Source organism: Tiliqua scincoides, chromosome 2 (assembly GCF_035046505.1).
Source record: "Tiliqua scincoides isolate rTilSci1 chromosome 2, rTilSci1.hap2, whole genome shotgun sequence".
NCBI lineage: Eukaryota > Metazoa > Chordata > Lepidosauria > Squamata > Scincidae > Tiliqua > Tiliqua scincoides.
Window position 1 is genome coordinate 209903377 of NC_089822.1, and position 15691 is coordinate 209919067.

Below are 15691 nucleotides of genomic sequence, written 5' to 3' on the forward strand. Positions count from 1 at the left end.
CTCAAAGTAAGGGAATATTTGTTTCCTTACCTAGGAGATGCACTGCTCTCATGTCGGTGCTGGAAAGTGGGTTAGGATTGCACCCTAAGTCTGTTGGGGCTAGATGTGAGAAGAGGGATTTCTAATGCCACCGATGACTTTAAAATGGTCTTTCATAACAACACAGACACAATGGTGTACCGGAGGGAGGTTAAGGGGGGGACAAATGCTCCAAGTGGCACTCCATGGGGAGGGGGCAGCACAATGACCCTTTTCCCCAACACCATTTTTTTTTTTACTTTTTCTGGGCCTGTTTTTGAGGCTTTAGAATGCCTTTTAATGGCTGGGGAGGCTGCCCATGGCCTCCCCGACCACCAGAAGGCCTTTTACAGCCTTCAAAATGCTGGAAAACAGCACATTTCATTTTGCAGTCTTGTGCCCCCAGTCAGCACCAGGCCAGGTCTGCCATGACATAGACACACCAACTGGTAATGAATGCAGAAGCCCTTGTACGCTTTACATCTCCAGCATTTGCACTGGCTTTCTGTTCCTGTTTGAATTCGATTGTGCAAACCTTTCACTAGAGATCATCAGAGTTCAATGTGGACATTTTAACATTTGTTAGGGGTTGCCTTTTGGTAGGGTTAAATCAGCTGGCTATAATGGGAAGGTATTTGTGATTGTCATGTTCTCAATTAGGCAGTGAGTCAGGAGAGATGGTGTGGGATACCTTGCACCCATTTGCCACCTCCCCCAGCCTGTAGCCTCCGCGGGGTCTGAACCAGCTTTATCCAACTCTCATATAATAATAAGTTTTCAACTCATGTGGTGGATGAGCTGGCCCTGCAGGGAGCATATTGGTTTACACATATTCAGGACTGCACACCTACAGCCAAATCCCTACCTTAATCCATTGTTTCTTATGGAATTCCCCATGTTAAGTCTAATGCAGAGCATGGACATATAAATGTTAGCCATTATCCCCTATTTACATTATAAAATTCCCCTTTATAAGTTGTTTCACTACAAGTCAAAGGTCTCCAGTCCCTAACTTTGACTTATAAAGCAGACCCCTGTATCTGGAAGCCAGTTTTTTTAAATAAAACATTTTGTGGCTATTGGTTCTGCTTTATCATTTTCCTGCGTCACTAAATTGAACAAAGTTCACCAGACATATACTGATGGCCCAACAAAGGCTTGATAAACCTCCTGTTTTTGTTGCCTATCTGGGACTGCCAATAAGAGGGGACTTGTCAAGCACCTACGCAAAAGAACAAAATGCTTGGAGACCAAATTTTGGCTTCATGAGTTATACAGACCAGCTCTACAATACTGGTATCCTCACATCTCTCTGTCTGGAGAACCACTGCCATACATATTTTAGGTTATAGATAAATTACTCAAGTTTGCAAAATTAGTTGGCATTCTAAATGATATACTGCTGCAGAATGTCATCTAGCAGAGTTGTTCAGTATTGTGCAGGGGTTGTTACATGTAACACTGCAAGAAAATCATGTTGCTGTGGGTGTTTTTATCCATATAGTTTACCCCATGTGGTTTCTTTCGTTGTTTTAATGTTTCTTAGTTATACGTTTTTATTTTTATGTCTTTACTTGTACTTTTATTTTTTCATTGTACACTGCCTTGAGAATAGGGAAGGCAGTATATAAATCTTTAAAAAATTCAAGACAAATAAGGATATTTATGTATCAATAGTCACTTCATTCTAGCTATGCTTGAAGTAAGAGTCACTTTTTTAAAAAAGAACCAATTTCAGGAGCTTATAAATGGCATATAAAGAGATCAGATTGTATTGACATAACATGTCTCCATTTAAAAACCAATTAAATCCCAGAATGAGGAGTCCCCCATTGCTGTGAAACTTCTATTAGGGAATGCCTCGCACAATTTTGCCACATTGCATGTCATGCGATAAACTTTTAAACTGACAGATTTATTTAGTGATTTCACCGGCAGGTGTACTTATTTAATATCTGTTCATTCAATGGTTTAAGTCAGGGGTGCCCAAACCCCGGCCCTGGGGCCACATGCGGCCCTCGAGGCCTCTCAATGTGGCCCTCGGGGAGACCCCAGGCTCCAATGAGCCTTTGGCCCTCCAGAGATTTGTTGGAGCCCGCACTGGCCCAACGCAACTGCTTTCAGCATAACGGCGACTGTTTGACCTCTCGCGTGAGCTGTGGGATGATGGCTTCCTCCACTGCTTGCCTGTGATGCAGTAGCAGCAGCAAAGGAAAGGCCAGCCTTGCTTTGTACAAGGCCTTTTATAGGCCTTGAGCTATTGCAAGACCTTCATTCATTCATAGAAGTTCATCTTTAATATATTCATTTATGTATACTTATGTAAATGTATTCAAATTTTAAATGTAAATTAATTATTTCTTTCTCCGGGCCCCGACACAGTGTCAGAGAGATGATGTGGCCCTCCTTCCAAAAACTTTGGACACCCCTGGTTTAAGTAAATGATAGGATTTCACCATCTGGCACATAAGGATATTTTACAGTCACACAGTCTTTTGTTTAGAGAGTTGCCAGAATGGTCTGTCTGTAAAGCAAAACACAGCACCACAATGCAGAATTGACAAGAGTTCAAAGTACAAGGAAGGAAATGTTTGTTATGAAACAGTGCAACCCCAACACAATCAGGCCATCCTCTCAGCCAACGATGGAAGTAGATTATATGTTCTGTCGGAACACACTGTTATTCTGAACCCTATGCTCTGTGATAAAAGTAAGTGAAACATGTCACTGCGACTCCACTCATCCCTTTCTGCTTCGTCATCAATTATTTATATAGTGCCATCTAAGCACAAGGCACTTTATAAACGACAACAGGACAGTTTCCTGCCTTGTGGTTGTTACTATTTATAATCCAAAACAGTAGATAAACTTATCAAGGAAGGGGAAGGAAACTGAGATGGAGTAAACTGGAAAAGAATATGCAGTGCCCCATACCCTACTAAGGGCCCAATTCTATCCCACTGCCGATGCAGTCCCAAGGTCAGTTTACAAATGTTCCCTTAGCTTGAGGAGGCCTCTGTGACTGCCCCCTCACTGCAGCATAAAGCGTGTGCCCCAGTGGCATGGCTGCATCACAACTGGAAAGTTGAATAAGATTGGGCCCTAAGCCTGTCCAAATAACTGAAATCAATGTGTGTCACCAGGCTTCACCAAAGTATAATAGGGAGACTAAGGACTTGCACCTAAGGTTTCATGGAGAAAGTGAGGTTTGAGGAAGGATTTGAAGAAGGAAGAAAGGCAGAATCTCACAGATGTTTTTTGAACCAAGTTCCAGGCATGAAATAAAAAAGTCTCAGTATTATATTAGACAGTTCCCTTATACTAAACAGTATTTTGGAAGATGAGAAATACAATATTTTCTTTATAGGATTTTAGAGTTATCCTTTTCTACTAGTAGCTGAACAATGTTAAAGATTCTTTTTTTTCCACCTCTCCCCCCTTCCCCCCCCCACACATTTCTTACTTGTGTCAGCTGAGTTCAGTTCCTGACTCTTTAGCCCTTCATGAACAGCTCTTGAAGACAATATTCTGGTAAAGGAAGAGAAAGAAAGCCAAAGAGCAGGCCGTTGTTTATGCCTGAGTTCTACTCAGTTCTACTCCCTAAAGAATTATGGCTCTTTAGGTATTCCTACTATTTTACAAAACAAAGGGATTTTGCATTTGGCACACATACATAGTACTGTACATGGACACAGAAATTCTAATATGATTTCACTAAGCTGTCGTCAGAGATTGGTGTTCCTGATGAATAATCAAATACAGCCTGAAAAAGGAACATTGCTAACTGTTGTGAGTAAAATTAACTAGGAGCAGTAAAGCAAAAAATTGCAATAGTCCCCACAAGAGCTGGAGAATACTTGCTTAAACACTTTACCAGAGGTCTATAAACATGGAATACCTAAATCCAAACACATGATATAGCAGCGAGACTCACTGAGCTCAAAGAAACATACAGGCCAGCCCTCCTTATCTGCTGGTTCAGGACCTGTGGATTTGATCCAACGTGGGTTAGGAGGGCCTCACTGTTCCTCCTGGATGTGACTGGAAGAATCTTCTGGTCACATTGGGAAGGAGGCCTTCTGAGGCGTGGGGAGGACATGCACAACTTCTCCTTGCCTCAGAATACTTCATGACATGACTGGAAGGCACTTTCAGTCACATAAAGAAGTCCTCCGATGGCCTCAACCTGTGGATTTGATTATCTGCAGGTTTGGTATGGGGGAGGGGTCCACAAACAGATCCCCTCAAATACCAAATACCAAAGGCCAACTGTGTTTTTGTACAAACGTATGTAGCAACACATCCTTCATAGAATAGCCCAGAGTTCTTATCAGGTGCAACTACAGGTATAGGATAATATTACCAAAACAAACAGATCAGTTCCACAGAATAGCAGCATTTCAAACACATTCACACTCCACAATGTTCCTCAATATGTGGATTTTAAAAAAAAAATCTGTGCTGTGACTATTAAGAGTAGCTCTGCTCTCACATAGTGTACATTCCAAAGATAAGAAGGACAGAGCAGATACAGAGGAAGTGTACCTATGTAGATTACCTTGCAGTTAATGGCATACCTCATCTCTAGAGTTAGAATACTATAGTATCACACGCCAGAGCAGCAAATAAATTTCCTGGTGCAAGTCCCTTGTGCCAGCCTAGGAGGGTCACAAACATGCTGTAAAGCACATTTGTGCCTCCTTGGGAGCAAGCCATGCTAGCACACTGAGGTGTGCTGGAACACGGTGGTTGCATCCAGCCTCCATGGTGGCTTGAGCCAGGACAGCCGTGTCAGCAAAGCTCGGTTGATGTAGGACGCCGGGGAAGGCGGGGAGGAGATGGGAGTGAGGCGTTCCAGGGTGGAGGGAGGGTGTTCCAGGAGGCAGGCGGGCAGGAGGTGGGGCTGGGACTTGGCAGTTATGCCAGATCACAACACCATTCCCCAAGCACCGCGGAGCAGCTCGAAGCCACTCTGTTCTCCTCAGACTTGTACCACCTCCTGAGGTGGCACAGGTCCGAAGAGACACATTGGGGTTGTTGTGGCTTACCTGGGGGTAAGGGGAACACTTTCCCCTTACCTCCGGCTGTGTTGATTCTGGCCCCAATCTTGCACTGGATACAGCACAGGCCTGCCTGTTCCAGTGCAAGACAGGATTGCGCTGCATGTCATTAAGCGAGCGTTCAGCCTCATCTAGTGCCTTTGTTGTGTAAACAGACATTCCCTGCCCAAGCTACTGGAGACCAACTGCCTCATTAAGAGCTTCTTTATTGTGCGTTGATCATTGTTGTATATGCAGTGTTAGATAGGAGGTTGTTAAGCAACGCACGCCTATAATCAAGGTCCTCAAAAAAATAAGATGCCATTGTCAATGATGAACGATAAAGTTTAATGCTTACTGTTTTTCTGGTTGGACCACTGCAATTTTCTTCTCTTTGTTCACTGTCAGCCAAGGAATAACACATTGAATAATAAGTACAAAGTTTACAAAAATTTCCTGTAATAGGTAGATTTTACATTTCAATCCTCTGCATACCAAGTCATTGTATTTACTTGGGCAGGCAACAGTTTACAATCCTATTTTCCTTCTTTCTGGTGCACGCAGATAAACCTTCTTTGTGAAACATCAGACAAGCAGCAATAAACGAGAAATCTGAACTTTCAATCTGGGTGCACAAGATTTTCCTGCTCCTGAACTTACTGCATACATTTTCTCCAATTCTGTTTCTAAAATTTACTATACTGTAACACTAAGCACAGCCTATGCACAGGTGAATTTGTATTACTCTTATGACATCCAAATACCTGCCAAGAGATTATGCATTACTAGTTTTTAGGAAGCTCTAGAGGAAATATTAAAATGTACTGCATACCAGTTCACCTCAGCCCCCCTCTCTGTTATGATGTATATACTTAAGACAGCTTGCTGAGAAACATATATATACATATATATAGTACTCTGAAGTACTACAATCAGATCAATTCTACAACACACTCCATCCCATCTTATTATAGTAATCATGTTATTCATACCTACTGCTCTGCGAGGAGGTGTGAGTTGATATCCATTAGTTTCACACCAACCTACCGGAAATATATTCATGGATTCTACGCTCACTATGCATTCACGGGCTGGCATTTTAGAGCCTGTTAAAATAAGCAAAGTGTTAAAAGCTTTCCAAAATCTAGTGTTTATTGTGGCTAGACACATCTCAGAACATATAGCTTGCTAAGCTACATGACCGTGTGCCTGCATATTTGAAATTCATTCTCAGTACTATAACAGGGTCTCACAAACAGAACACAAATATAAATTTTGCCGGGTCCAAGCATTTGAACATCTTTTGTATGGATTGTATCAGGAGTGGCAACAACAAACACAGACGACAACAACAACAAATACAAGATTTTCCTTTACATTTGATTTCTCAGCCTCTTTTAGAAGTAAAGCATCTCCAAAGTGATGATTTATAAAACTCAAACAATGCAGTGTTGTTAACATGACGCCTTGGGAAAGCTAACCAAATGCAAAACATCTGTCCTCTAAAGATAACTTACTTTCCAGTTGTAGCCAGAGATAGGACTCCTTGACTTTTGTAACAGTAGCTACACAAATTTCGTCTGGCTCTTCAGAGTTCACAGCTTCAAGTTTCATGTTCTCCTTAAAACCATGGTCATAATTTAGCTAAAAGGAACATACCCAAGAGAGATTATTAAGCAAAAACTGCATTTAGCTGAAAACAGATTCAAAACAGATCTAAATTCATGGTGATCCCCCAAGTTGCAGTATAAGAACTAGCAACAAGCATGGCCGTTTTACCACAAAAATTACTAGAATATGAAGACTGAAAGGAAAAAAATAAAGTGGGGGACACACCCAGCTGCAAACTTACAGCTTACAATATTTAAAATAAATAAAATAATATATGACTCTCCTCCAACCTCTGTGGCACACCTGTGGACCATTCACAGCACACCAATGGCCACAGCTCAGAGGATGAAAATCACTGTTCCAAATTATAACTAGTGTATATACTCTACTAGATAGAGGAACTTACTTCCAAGTAAATACACCCATAATTGCACTACTGGGGGAAAGGTTCCAGCCTAACCTCCTCCCCAATATGGTCCTTTCTACATATAAGGACATGTTTAGCATGGAGGAGCATTTTACTACATGAGCTCTCAACTGCTGTATGAAGTGGTACAATTGAGGTGCAGATTTACCATCTCATTCACTGTTTGTGAGAACTAAGCCAAAGATGTCAAACACAGTTGCCTAATGCAAGGCTGCCATACCATCAACCATCATCATCAATGTGTTTCTAAGGCCTCTGGCAGGCTATGCATGGCTTCCTCAAGTTTCAGAAAGGCATCCCACTGATGTCCCCCCCAGGCATGGCGCCCAAGGCAACTGCACCCGACCGCCCCTAGCTACACCACTACACATCAACCTGTCTTATCAAAGTATTAGTCCACCCAGCCCAGTTGCATCTACTCTGATCTTTCAAGAGGTCATTCTCACCCTTTGACCTGAAAGCCGAGGCCTGAACCTGGGACATTCTGCACATAAAGCTTATGTTTGACTAAGAAGTTACAGTCCACCCCCAATACTGCTGAATGAACACATGCTGTGTATGCTCACCAAGGGAAAACAGCTCTGGGGAGCAGCCTCAGTTCCACATTGCTTGAGATAGTCTGCCCAGTCAAAATCCTGCCCAGGATAACCTACAAATAAGCAAACAAAATGACATTTTGACATAAGCATTACATGAAAGCACTCAATGCCTTTTTCCCAGACCTACTTTGGTTGCTATTATAACTGAATAATGCAGGTGAGATACAATTAAACTTCCCAACTATCTGTAACTGAAATCAAGGCACATCTCCAAAGGGAGGTGAATGTGTAAAGGCTTCTCCAAAGCTTACGTATGAAACGTGCACCTAGCCTTTCCCTTTCCTATGTTCACCATTTGTCTGTAGCAACAAACATGGATAGACATACAGGTGGGACCACAGTATCCAGTGATTTGGTATCCACTGATACCTGGGTCCACCTTTAAATGCCTTGTAACAAGGAAAAAAGCACCAAAATCCAATTTCCTACCTTCACGCTGTTGAATAATTATAATTTCATTCCATTAGATTCCATTATTCACCCTATCTAGTGGTTGAATGCAGTATAGTGGTATAGTATACCATGTATTCTGGGGCGACAATAGAAATCTAGAAGAAATCTGGAAGTGGATCTTTAAAGCTATTTTTCTACAGATTTGGTATCCACTAATTTTTTTTTATCCACTGGGGGTTCTGAAACGGAATCCCAGTGGCACGACCTGTACTTTTAATGTGTCCATTAAAAGAAGACTGAATGTACTTACCTGGTGGAGGGCTAAGATACAAGCCATTCTTTAGACTCCATTGCACAGGAAAAATGCCAGGACTGTTGACATGGCAGATATAAGACTGGCTCCTAGTATGTTCTGGTCGCAAATCGTCTATTTCTATCATGAAATATTTATCATTGAACACCTGCAAAAAATCAGGCATGGCTCAAACAGTTTTACATACAAGCAACAAGGTCCCTATTTGAGAGAGCAAGTCTGCTCTGCTAAGTTAGTGAATGCTGTTTATTTATTGGTAGGTGCACCAATGAGCTACTTTAACTATACCAAAGAACTTGGACATACCCAATGGGATTTTTAACTTCCTTGAAAGAACTGGTCTCCATGATGCATCTTAACCTGCTTTTGAGAGTCATCTCAGAAAAGTACCATGTGGCATTGGGGGAGTTCAAAAAACAAAAACCCACAGAATTCTTGGGCATACTGAACTTTAATTCCAGCTCCTAATTTCAATTATTTCAATGTTATTTTCAGGCTTAGCATCACTGCTAAATTTTTTAGAAAGAAATTCAACAATTGGAGACTATCTTAAAATTTTGTTCAGTATTCTAAATGCTCTTATATCTAAACCCATATTTGAGTGGCCTTTATAATCTAACTGAAAATGCGTTCTAGACTTTCTCAACACATTGCTCGAGTGGAAATGTGTTACTGAAAGCAGAGTTCAATAACCTGAATAATTTACATCACAATCCTAACCAGGTCTACTCAGAAGTAAGTCCTATTTTGTTCAATGGAACTTACTCTCAAGAAAGTGTGGTTAGTATTGCAGCCTTATTCAGATTAGTTGCTGAATTAAGTATTGGCACAGCAGGCTTTTACAATAGGTACCCAAACACCAAAACTCAAGTTACCTTTATAACTGTAGCAGGTGAAAGGACATAAGGAGATTTCGGATCAATAGCCTCTAACTTCATGTTCACGGAGAATGAATGAATTCCAACAACAGGCTTGTCCTAATAAGGACAACATGAAAATGTTAATAAGCACAGAGATTCCTTGGCATAGCAAATTTTTCATAGTAGCAAATAAGACACAGAGTATCTTCTACAGATACAATAAAAAGTAAACTTTAGCCTTTAACATTTCACTGAGAGGCAGGCTAGATCATCCTCACATTTTTAAGGTAATTCATCTTACAGGAAACCAGCAAATTAACACATGTAGCAAATGGTCTCTTACTAAACTAGACATGACATTCTGTTTCAATGTTGGTTTGATGTATTTTTAAGCTTGATATTTCCTATTTGCAGACAAGGAAGGCAATAAAGAAGTATTCTTCTGATTCACAAAGAGATCATTTTATAAATAAATAAATAAATAAATAAATCCTCAACGCAGGAAAAAATTCTTGGAAGAAAAATAACCTGGTCTAGATCTCCAGCCCCATAACTACAAGAATAGTGCCATGACCAACCAAATCACAGATCTTTCAGTGGGGACACAGAAAGCATTTCTGCTACTGTGAGCTCCCTCTGAAAACGGAAGGAGTGTTCCACTCATACAAGGCAGAAGGGGGACATTCCATTCCTGTGCCCCCAACAGAAACTTCCTTCCCAGCAGGTGTTCAAGACAGCAGAGGTGCTAGTTGGGTTTCTCCCCTCCATTTCTCTGTAAATGCTATTTCTAAGGAGCTATGCTTGATCACTTTTTGGAATCTTTAGATTATAGCCTTTCCAAAAAAGGTGCACAAGATGACTGATGAAAAAAAGTATTTAGTTGCACAGAATTTGCATCAATATCATACTGCTGTCAGATGCAATTAAAGAAACTGTTCTTTACCTACAAACTGATAAACCTACACCATGAGTCCAGTGTACCTGTGCAACTTCCTCCTCCACTATGTCACAGCACGATCTCTCAGACTTACTGAGAGTCCACTGAACAATACTATCTGGATATGGTTAGGCCATTAAGAGAAGGTAGAAAAGCAACCTTGATGGCTGCCTCACAAATTGCAAAAATGCCTTGCCTAGAGAAACTCTGCAAGGTCAAGTCATGTTTTGGAAGTACTACAAGACTCTTATTTAGTCTGAAGTTTGGTATGGAGGTTGCAGTCTTCCAACCCACTTCCTGTTAGTGTCAAACAGGGAAAATGGTAATAGGAAGTGAGTTGGAGGGCTGCAATCAATGGGACACTAACAGGAAACAGACAGCACAGGAGACAGTGACAGGAGGGCTGCAAACAGTGACAGATGTCATTTGTACAATGGGGGGAATTTGTGAACTGTGGCTAAGTGAAACTGTGCATATAGGGGCACTACTGTATATTCATGCTCAGACAGTTACCCATGCCTTTGAGGTTCTAAGAGCAAAACATCTAATTAAAATGAGCTCACATGGCTTGTTTTTGAGGACTACTTTTTGTACTTTATTTCACCATGCCATTTGTTAAAAGTTTCGTTACCATTGGGAGCCATTAGTTATTATATTTTCTCTGCAAACCGCTTTGTGAACTTTTTGTTAAGCAGTATATAAATATTGTTAAATAATAAATACAGGGCTCCAGCAACAAGTCTCAGATGACATACCTTAAAGAGATCAGTGGGCACCAAAGATTCTTCTTCCTCCTCTTTTATTTTTGCTAGGATTTCTTGCCATTCTTCCTCAGTTTTCAGATGCCTAACAGCTTCAATTAAAAAAACGGTAGCTCTGTGAGTAAAGACAGGCCTCTAAATGATCAAATGTGTATTAACCTGTTATCACATTAAGAGCAATGAACAGCAGTTTTTAAAATAAATCCATTATACTACTCCTATGTCACAGCTAAGTCAATAGACTGAAAACAGCAAAACCACTAGCTATCTTATGCATGAACACCCTGAGAATGCACATTTTCTTATCAGCGCTCCATGCTAACCTCAATCTGAATGACTTTTTAAACTGCCTTTGATGCAGACACACTACATTTTCCACTAAGGTTCTCTTTTATCCATTATTATGCCAAATCTTCAATTGCTTTTTAAATTTAGGGTTTTTAAGAAACTGACTAAGAGTTCAGTGAAGGGGAAGCAAGGTGAATTACTGGCACAGAATCCTTAAAAGGTATCTCCAGTGCACATGTGCCTTTATATTATGCCTTAAACATGAATCTCCATGCTCCACATGTACTAAGAACATGTCATTCAGATTATGAAAAAACTGAGAAAGCAATAAAAGGACAAATGAACTACATATGTAGAATACTCATTTGATTCTGTTGTCATGGGAATACTGAATGTGGGCAAGTGAAAATACAAAGCCCCCAAGTTCTGAACATGTAATTCATTTGGGCCCACATCTTTCTTAATGCCACATCATGCCAAGAGATAAGAATGTGTTGATTTTGGACTTGATTATGGGACCCTTGGAATTGAGCCAAAAACCACTTGAAAAGATAGATAATGAGGAGGTTAGAACAAGTTCACTTCCATATGTTCAAAGAATTCCCCCAATTATTAGGTGTATGTACTGGACCCTTTTCCTAACACAGCTTCTTTGACAGATCATTTTTCCTCATTCTGGAACACACTGAATTCCAATACACTAGCACAGTGGTTCCCAAACCCCTATAGGGAAGTTGGGGACCCGATGTTTGTGTGGGCGGGAAGGAGGGCAGTGAGGGTGCTGCAGCAATCACAGCTCCGTCACTACCAAGGGGCTTGTTTCTTACCTGAGGGGTAGAACCAGCTTCCTGCAGGTTCCTGGAGGCTCGCAGGCCCCTCCCATGTCCTCCGGCGCTGTGTAAACAGCCAGTATCTTCACTTAGCAGTTACTTCCGGTTTTTGAGGGAAAGGGCTAAGGGCTGTTTACACAGCCACAGAGGTAATCAAAGGGGGCTGCAAGCCTCCAGGAGCCTGAAAGAGGCTGGCTCTTCCCCTCAGATAAGAAATAAGCCCCTTGATCATGATGGAGCTGTGATCACTGCAGCACAGTTGCTGCCATCAGAGCAGGGTTACTCCCCTTAAGGGAGAATGCCCTATTTCCAGTTCCCATGGGTCATGACCCACCACTTTGGGAACCGCTGTACTAGCAAATGTTTAGCCCCAGAGTTGCTCTGTTGGATTCTCAGTATGCCCCAGATCTGAGACAGGGAACAGTGGGCATTCTTCCATGAATGCCTGCCCCCCATCTTTTTCTCCAGTCTTCCCACCATGTCATCCTGTACCATAGAGAGTCTTCAGGAGTAGATTTTCAAGGAGTACAGGAGGCTGCCTAAATTGGTGCCTTCAGATCACAGAATAAGGATTTGAGATATAATCCATTATAGATAAAATGTATATGCTCTCTTATTTTTACTCCAATCAGATAAAACTTGTTAGCACACAAATGAATTAGTTTAAATATTTAATTAAAAACAACTTCTTTAAAACCTTCAAACTGCTAAATGTACTGTTTTATACCTAAAGGAGGTTCAAGTGTATATCCTTGCTGAGATGCCCAACCCACTGGATGAAGAAAGGGATCCAAGTAAAACATCCACAAATCATACTGGTCTAAATCTCCAAGTCCTTCATAACGCAGTTTGAGCCTTCCACTAACATTTTCTACAACGCTGACTATCCAAGCTCCTAGAGAATCTTCCAAATGTTGACATTCTAATCTTGATCCAGGTGCGATGAGATCCAGGGGATTCTTGCCTCTATGGAGCTGCAATGGAAAAAATAATAATAAAGGATGGCTGGAAAGACAGAAAAGTTTTTCCCAAACTTTACGGTGGTTTGATATGAATTTGGGGGCCGATTCCAAAAATGGCATCAGTTTTGGCCCATCTAGTTTTGGAGATATAATATAGCCTCATTAGTGAATGGTTCAAGCAGCTTCCTCATGAGGAAGCCATGTTATAGGCTTCCTCATGAGGAAGCTGCTTGAACCATTCACTAATGAGGTTATACTATATCTTCAAAACTAGACGTGATGGGGCAAAACGGATGTCATTTTTGGAATCGGCACCCCAAATATACCCAGGAATTAGTGTAACCTTTAAAGAAGCAAAATGTGTATTGGCCTGTGTAATTAATCTCCATTGTTCCTGCTGAATTCTACACACTCTACCATGCTTTTTGATAGCTTAAGCATAATAAGAAATCAAGCAAGTTGTGTCAGGCTTGCCGTTTTTCCAATTCTTCACACTGCAGCTTACATTGAAACTCTTGACAGCTTACACTAAAACTCTTGACACAGCCAAAATATGATAATTTAAATATTTATCATCATAAAGTTCAGAGCAATCTGGAATCTAAATCTGGCCCCAGGTTTTCCTGTCAAGAATTTTTTTCTTCACTGAAGAGCTAAGAAAATGAACAACAGATTCCTTTAAAAATCCTCCTGTAGTTTGTTTGTAAAAGAAAGATTATCAAATACTTAAGATGAATTAGATTTAGAGAGTCCAAACTCATGAAGCTCTTCTTCTTCCATAGCTATTTAACAAAATGTAATTTCTCGCAATGCACCCCGACAACACAGCCAGATTCAGTTTTCCTGCCTTCCATCTGCGCATTGCTACTGCCTATGGCAGGGGTGTACCTGCAGGCATATTCATGATAACTGTAGGATAACAAGGGACTTGCAGTTTCCCTCAATTTGTCTCTATCTTTTCCATCCATGTGTCAGAGAAAAAAAATCTGAGTCTGCACAGTTAAATATAGAAGATTGTCTTTTAAGCAGCTGGTTATCCGGATTATGAGGCCTCTTTCCTCTTTGTGTTAGAACGCTTTTGCACCTATCTTCCAAAATTGTGATACACCAAATTCCGCCCTTCCGTTTGGCATCCCCTGAATTTGCACATGCACATTCACCCTACTTGAACAGTCATGCAGACAAGCAAACACCAAAGTATTTCAGTCTTGCAAATGAGATTAAGGAATTTTAGACCAAGAGACCCTGTAGGATGGAAATACAACTGGAACTAGGTCTCTTCCTAGAGATCACTTTCAATGCAGTGTGTCTCTTCCACTGCAAAGTTCTCTTACTTCCATCTATCTATGTTAACCACTGCAGGTGAGTATCACCACATTTCTCCACTCACTTTAAAAATTTGTGCATAAATCACAGGGTTTTCAAAGTAAGTTTAAAACCAAGAATATATAGAGTTAACATTTACACATTTTCTTGTGCCCCTTAAACAATTCGGTTTAAGAAGCATCAGTTGGGTCAACTCATTTGTATTCGTTTGGGAAAGTTATATCAAAAGACAGCTGTGGTTACGTAATCCAGTTCCACATAATAGCCTGATTTCTACATGGTTTCAGTGTCAACAATTTGAAAGAATATGGGTAAAGTGTCTCTACTGCTGCAATCTGTGTGCACAATCACTTACTCCTTCTAGAAGGTTGGCAGGGGCACTGCAAGCTCCCTTCAGAGTCTGCTTAAGAAATTCCTCCTGGTTAGAAATTTTATCTTTGATGCCTAAAATAAAAAAGGAAAAATAATCAGTGTGTACTTTTGCTATCTTATAAACATGTAGCTGAGAGTTCTATTAACTCTGGGAAGGACACCAGCAGGGTCCATATGGTTATTCCCATACAGGTTTGAAATGTCTTCATAGCTCAGCAACAAATTGTAGTTAAGGCTATTTTATGTGAGCTCAATACCCATGTTCCTAGAATTCACAGCAGAAGGACCCATTGGGGGGGGGGGGAGGTTGCAGAGTTGCTGTGGCATTACACATATAGCTACTGCAAAAATGATTTGTTATTAGTAATGAAAAAATAAAAAGCACATTGAAAAATAGCAAAATGAATATGAATTAGTCTAAACCTCACTTACAGAAATTACAGCAAAATGATTATACTGGATACAAGTGCAATTTACCCAAGGCCATTCTAAACAGAGGTTTATGGAGAATACTAGATAATGAAGTCTGCAAGGATTCTGAATAGGGCTTTGCTCCCCAAACCAACCGATAGGCTGCTATCACAAAATAGTTATAACTGAAAAGTTATCTTATGGTTTTTAGATCGAGGATCCACCAAATCTGCCTTCCTTTCCAAGAGGGGTTATTACCTTCAGGCATTTTGAGAGCCTTCTTGTTCTGTTCACACCAACCAATTGGGTGCAAGTCAGCTGTCATTATGTCACACCAGAAATCAGCCTTACGGTCTTCTCCAAAACCATCATAACGTAGGAGCAATAACTGCCCACAAGTAGTAATGATGGTGGCTATCCAGTATGTATCAAGGTCAGGTTTGACAGCAACCTCCAGTTTCATGCCTGGTGCAAACCCATTCTGCAGGCTAGTGTCCACCTAAAAAGGAAGATGTGAATTCAAAACTCTGGTTACAATCTGATA

General features: G+C 40.8%; 1 protein-coding gene across 2 annotated transcripts in view; it reads right to left on the reverse strand.

The window, feature by feature from the left end:
- The window catches only part of SFMBT1 (Scm like with four mbt domains 1), a 95629-nt gene that overhangs the window by 13344 nt on the left and 66594 nt on the right, over positions 1-15691 (reverse strand). For both annotated transcript variants that reach the window (XM_066614938.1, XM_066614937.1), the window contains exons 4-14: positions 15406-15646; positions 14720-14808; positions 12804-13050; positions 10953-11050; positions 9276-9377; positions 8398-8548; positions 7662-7744; positions 6575-6701; positions 6050-6163; positions 5416-5458; positions 3482-3546 (exon numbers count right to left, since the gene is read on the reverse strand). In XM_066614938.1, the coding sequence (XP_066471035.1) occupies positions 3482-3546; positions 5416-5458; positions 6050-6163; positions 6575-6701; positions 7662-7744; positions 8398-8548; positions 9276-9377; positions 10953-11050; positions 12804-13050; positions 14720-14808; positions 15406-15646 (1360 nt within the window). The remainder of the gene's footprint in view (positions 1-3481; positions 3547-5415; positions 5459-6049; positions 6164-6574; positions 6702-7661; positions 7745-8397; positions 8549-9275; positions 9378-10952; positions 11051-12803; positions 13051-14719; positions 14809-15405; positions 15647-15691) is intronic.